The sequence below is a fragment of the Gossypium raimondii genome, chromosome 5 (genome assembly GCF_025698545.1).
Source record: "Gossypium raimondii isolate GPD5lz chromosome 5, ASM2569854v1, whole genome shotgun sequence".
In the NCBI taxonomy this organism is placed as follows: domain Eukaryota; kingdom Viridiplantae; phylum Streptophyta; class Magnoliopsida; order Malvales; family Malvaceae; genus Gossypium; species Gossypium raimondii.
Genome location: NC_068569.1, coordinates 20,048,769 through 20,054,945, shown reverse-complemented (window position 1 = coordinate 20,054,945; position 6,177 = coordinate 20,048,769). Strand labels below are relative to the sequence as shown.

Sequence of the window (6,177 nt, the reverse complement as noted above, 5' to 3'; positions counted from 1 at the left end):
TAGGTGAAATGAAATATTTTTATGTTTTAAAACAACTTATTTGAATAGTAATCAACTATATTTGATTTTTAGATTTGAAAATTTTAATTCCTTCATTTAAAAATAATATAAAAATATGAAAAAAATAAAAATAACATCATAACGAGGTTAATTATAATTTTTAAAATATAACATTTTATAATTTTATAATTGAATTGATGATTTGATTAAAGGTGTCATATATTTAATAAAATGTTTGAATATAACTATTAAATATTAAATTAGATGTTGTACAATAATAAAAATTAAAAAGAGTTTAAATATTATTATCTACAAATAAAAATTTTAAAAATGTTTTTTTCGGTTAAAGGGATTAATATTAACCGGTTTAATTATTACTCGATTTCTTTTTAAACATTAATCTCATTATAGAATTTTATCATCTCTGCTCTTTTTTGATACAATACCTAGAATTACTCATAGTTAGAGGTGTTCAAAATTTGGTTAAAACCGAATTAATCGGCCGAATCGATCTGATTCGGTTAATTGGTTAGAGGTCGGTTAATGATCTTTAATTCGGTTCGAAATCGGGTAATTAACCGAACTTAATAATTAATAATACAATTTATATGTAGTTTCTTTCAATTCAGTTAAATGAATATTATCAACTTATTTTTTTAAAATGTTTTATACTTGTTTTAATAAAAATAAAAATATACAAATTATAGTTCAGTTAATTTTTTTTTTTAAGTTTCAATTTGGTTAACGATTAAAGAATTAAAAAGTTCAATTAATTCGATTAATACTAGTTCGGTTCGATTAACCAAACGGTTAACCGTTTAAACACCCTTACGCATAATCTTTCCTCAACTTTTAAATAGAAGAATGATGTGTTCCAATATACTCCAGTCTAAATCCTCCTGCACCGAGAAATTATTCAATTTTTTTATCATATAGCGGCATTTTAAAGAAACAAAAAAATTGATAAAGCATTGGTCCAAAAAGTACATAGATGTAACCCAATGTTATTGGCTTCCTTAATTAGCAAGTCAGCTAAAAAAAACTATTGTATTTCTTTGGACAATGAAATTATTTATATTTGTTTTTAATATTAAATTTACGCGTATTTGTGTTGAAAATAAGGCCAGTATTTGGTTCCAATTAAAGACAAAATTCTTGGGAATTCATGTATGAATATTACTCTATAAAATTGGTTTGGTGGACTGGAGCAACTCCCTTAGGAAAATTATTTACTTTGAATTTTATTATTTTCTGTGAAGAATTTATATTTAATTAAACCTCATAAAGCGAAACTCTCCGCCATATCATTAGAATTTTAAATTTTACAAGTGGGTTTATTTAAATTTATTTTTTAGAAAAAGTTGATTCAACCTATGACTGCCCCCATTTCTATAGACTTCACATTTACGAGAAATGAGAGAGAATATATTAACTGCTTTATTTTATTTTATGTTGATTAAGGGTGGGTTTGGATACGCGATTAGGTGCGGTGCGTTTAGTTTACTTTTTGTCTTACGTTACAGTATCTAATCTCATCGTCACCGCTGTTTTTACACTAATCGCAGATAAACGCACCCTAAGGATGCCAATTGTCATTCTTCTTTTATGAAAATTTCAAAGCTTCCTTTAAGTGTGGAATCCACAACTTCCCCAACCCTTTATCCACCAAGCTAAATACAATCCCTAAATCGTATTTTTTCTCTTAAATATTTTCACATAATAATTACTCCAATTAAATTAATTTAAACTTCAAAATATTTTATTTACATTATTAAATTTTCAATGTTACATCTCTTAAAGCGTTTTGTTATTCAGAAAACATTAATTTAATCTTAAATTTTAAAACTAAAAATAAAGTAAAATAGAGAGAATGGTAGTTTATACAAAAGCTTGAAATCTCGGAATAATTTTTTTACAACATTTATTTTTTCCTGAAATTTTCATTTTAAATTATGACACTTAAGATATAATATCTATTTTAACGGTTTAAAAACAAAATATATAAAGAAAAATGTTTTAAAATTTATGGACTAATTTAAAATAATGGTCATTGTTTGGAGATGTTTGATGCGATTAACTATTTTATTCAATTATTGTATTATAAGCAATACTTAGACCGTGCAATTTGGACGGTCGATATTGAACGTCCCCAAGCCGTCCATATTTTCTAAAAGAAGAATATAAGATTTAATCAAATGGTTCCGAATCTAGAATTAGTTGCCTTTCACAACATCAAGATGCACTGTAAATAAGTGGTTCATAGTTTAGTCATTATAATGATAATTAAGATCATAAATAATATATCTAAATAACTTTAATTGCAATCAAACATTATAAATTATAATATTAGAAAATATTCAAACATGGAGACTTAAATTCGAATAAAATATGAAAAGAATACATATAATTTTGGTTTAAAAATCTGATCGTATGTGAAATTAAACCCATTAATTAAGATTAAATACCTCTAAGCTGGTCTTAATGAAAGGCTAAATCTAAAAGAAGAAGGAGGAGGAATTAGGGTTTAGGGGACAAAGGAGGAATGAGAGATGGTCCTGAAGGCATTAAATGGGCGGTAGGAGCAATGCATGTCATAGTAAATGCATGTCATGAATAAACACCAACAAACATTTACTCTATTATCAAAGTTGCATCATCAATGTCTACCCTCTCCTCGAATTCATCCACCTTTCCCGAGGTCGCACTTTGGACATCTATTTTTATGACTTTAGTTCCAATTAAATATTTATTAATTTTAATGGTAACAAATTTTATATAAATGGGATTTTTTTTTTACAACAAAATATTGAAATGGTAATTTAATCATTTTGTGTCCCACATCTTCTTTTCGCTTAATATTTTAGGTTTTTTTTTTTTAATTTCTTTTAAGAGGGTAGAGTTGAGTAAAGTTTGATTTAATTTGAAAAAATCAAAAATAATTTTGAATTTCAAGTCAATCGAATCGAGTTATTCAAATTATTCGAGTCAACTCGAATAGTGATTCGAGTTTTAAGTTCAAATTGAGTTAGATTTTAAAATTTAAGTAACTCGAATAACAAATTGGTGTAAATACCCTTTTGGTCCCTACTAAGTTTTAAAATGAGCAAATTGTCTCTCTCAACAAAAATTACAAAAAAAATTCAAAATATTTATAAAAATTTCCAAAAAAAAATCTAAAAGATATATAAAGAAAGTTAACAAAATTAAAAAATTTTTAAAACAATAATTTTGGAGACCTAAATAAGTTAATTAATGAGGCCCACTAGACTAGAAGCTTCTCAAGCTCAAGCATTTACTTTTCTAGTTAGAGACCAACGTCTTGGGGCTAATGTGGGATCCGCTCAATGGCCTACTGGGTTAGGTAAATATCTAATGCGTTCCTCAATCGGAGAAGTCATTTTTGGAGGGAAAACTATGCATTTTTGGGATCTGCGTGCTCCTTGGTTAGAACCTCTAAGAGGTCCCAATGGTTTGGACTTGAGTAGGTTGAAAACAGACATACAACATTGGCAAGAACGGCGTTCTGCGGAATATATGACGCATGCTCCTTTAGGGTCTTTAAATTCTATAGGTGGCGTAGCTACCGAGATCAATGTAGTTAATTATGTCTCTCCGGGAAGTTGGTTAGCTACCTCTCATTTTGTTCTAGGATTCTTCCTATTCGTGGGTCATTTATGGCACGCGGGAAGAGCTCAGCAGCCATGCAATGGATTTGAAAAAGGAATTGATCGTGATTTTGAGCCTGTTCTTTCCATGACTCCTCTTAACTGATATAACTGAGACAGGAGATCCAATGCTTAATGTAGGAATCAATTTGTGCTTAACGTAGGAATCAATTTAATTACACTATATATATTGAATGAATCAGGTGTTAGAGTATGCCCAAAGATCAATCATGAGATGGTTGTAATAACATACTTGATTTATCATGTTTATTAATATAAGGCGTTACCATTATTATTTCAGTTTCTTTTACGTGTATATAAATAAACTGTTTTATAATAATATCCTGAGAATAATATGATTATTCTTAAAAGTTCCTTAGTCAAGTATTATTGTTGGATAGGACAACGATAATGCATTAAGACTAACGTGTAGTTGATTGATGATAAAGAGTTGTCATTGATATGGAATGTCGAATCATTACATGAATATGTGTGTTAGAGAACAACATATTGGGTGATTCGTTATGAGTATGTTTCTTGGATTATTATGTAATTGTCACGACATTACTCATAATGATTAATATTTATATGATCCTCAGACTTGAGATCATCATAATCCCAACATCGTGAGTTGTATATTTTGATACAGTCAAACGTACACCGTAACTGGTTGTTCTATAAAGACTGATGTTAGATATACCACAATCTATGTAGAGGGATATGGTTGGTCGATATAGGATAAGTCCCTCCTACATAATGGGAGTAATATCTTAGGCCACTTGATTAAGTAAGACTAGAAATGCATGGCCATGCTCAAATAAGTTGATATTAGATGTCATACTTATTTGTATATCGTAGTCTGCTTAAGAGATCAAGGAACATGGAATGGACAATGCAAGTGTGACTATTCCATGACTTGTGTCCAATCCAGAGATAAAGGACTTAAGGATTATTGCATAAAAGGTTAATCATAAAAATGTTATGTCGAATCATGATCTCTTGTGACTTAGGTAGCAATGATGCATTGCTAGATGCCACTCATTGTTCGTAGCATTAGAATCGTTCTAGTGTTACTGCTAACGTTACAAGAACCTACAGGGTCACACCCTATAGTTGAAATGAACGGAATATACCATAGTTGGTATTGTTTTTGGGGTCGCTTGAATTAAATTAATTATAGAATTAATTTAATTCGGTAATCAAATTTCCAACACATTATGTACAAGGTTGTTTATGCGTATAGTGAGGACATGAATTTGGTTAGCATAAGAATTCAAATAAATATATGGTTTACCGAACTTATATTATAATTAATGTAATTATAATTTTCGGTTTAAAATATTATCATATTTATTTAATTCTTAAAAACCCTAAAAAGCAAAAGGATATAAATAATCACGTTTTTCTTTGTTTGAGTCTAGCAGCCGCATAAGAAAAATAACTCACAAAATTGTTTGGGGATTCCTTCCGTTTGTAGTCAACTGGGTGGATTACGTAGAGACCGGGATCACGATAGATTGCGGTTTTGGTTCGACAGCAGATCAGACTACTTGTTGTTGAGGTGTTGCTGTCTACTCTGAATAAACATTAGGTAAATTCGTAACCTTGATCACCCCGATTCGTTCCTCACACATGGATCCATGGTTAGGGTCGCCGATTTTAATTTTTTCGCTGCGCCGTAGGGGTGCCGGTAATCCAACATCAGGTGATATTTAAAAAGTATTATGTTTTCCTTTCTTTTCAACTAATTTTCTATCTAAACTATTTTTTTTCTGGCTCGGCTATTCCACCCAGTCGAGCCATTCCCTTTTATTAATATTAAGATTCCTAATTAAGAAGCCAGGAAAAAGCAATAAAGAAAGAAATCTATTCATCGAGCAAAAGGAGAAGGTTATCATACTAAAGTATTTCTTTATTTTGCTTTGAAAAATATTCAAATATATAGGGTTTCAAATTTACGTGCTCTAACATGAAATTAGTTATACGGTAGCAATATTTTAATTTGACATTTTAACTCGAACAATTTCACTCGATTCGATTCAATTCATAAAAAATTTAAATTGAGTTAGGAGGATAAAATAGGACTCGTCAACTCGATTAACTTGAATTTTTTTCACTCGATTCGGTTAAACGCTCTAGTAGGGTGTCTCATTTTAAGATTTCCGGTATTAAATTAGTTTGGGTAAATTTTAAAATTATACATTAGTTTTGATTTAAGTTAAAATTTAACATGTGAAATTTGATTTGGTGTAATTATACCTATGAAATTTTGATTGTAATTCAAATATATACATGAAACTTTGATTTTGATTCAATTATACATATGTAAAGAAATAAATGCATTAATTTATTTTATATTAGATAAATATAATTATTTGTGCATGCAATATATCAATATAAAATGATGGTATATCGATAATTAGGTTAATAGTTTGTGAGAATTTAATCAAATCAATATTTCATATATATAATTGCACAAAATCATAGTTCTTATATAAAATTAAACATTAAA

General features: G+C 28.9%; 1 protein-coding gene across 1 annotated transcript; it reads left to right on the top strand.

Annotated features, from left to right (window-relative positions):
• The first annotated feature begins 3,252 nt into the window (after positions 1 to 3,252).
• On the top strand, positions 3,253 to 3,833 carry LOC105765776 (photosystem II CP43 reaction center protein-like). Its single transcript, XM_052630247.1, has one exon. It carries the CDS (start codon positions 3,253 to 3,255, stop codon positions 3,769 to 3,771), a length of 519 nt encoding a protein of 172 aa, XP_052486207.1. The 3' UTR covers positions 3,772 to 3,833.
• Positions 3,834 to 6,177: the final 2,344 nt, after the last annotated feature.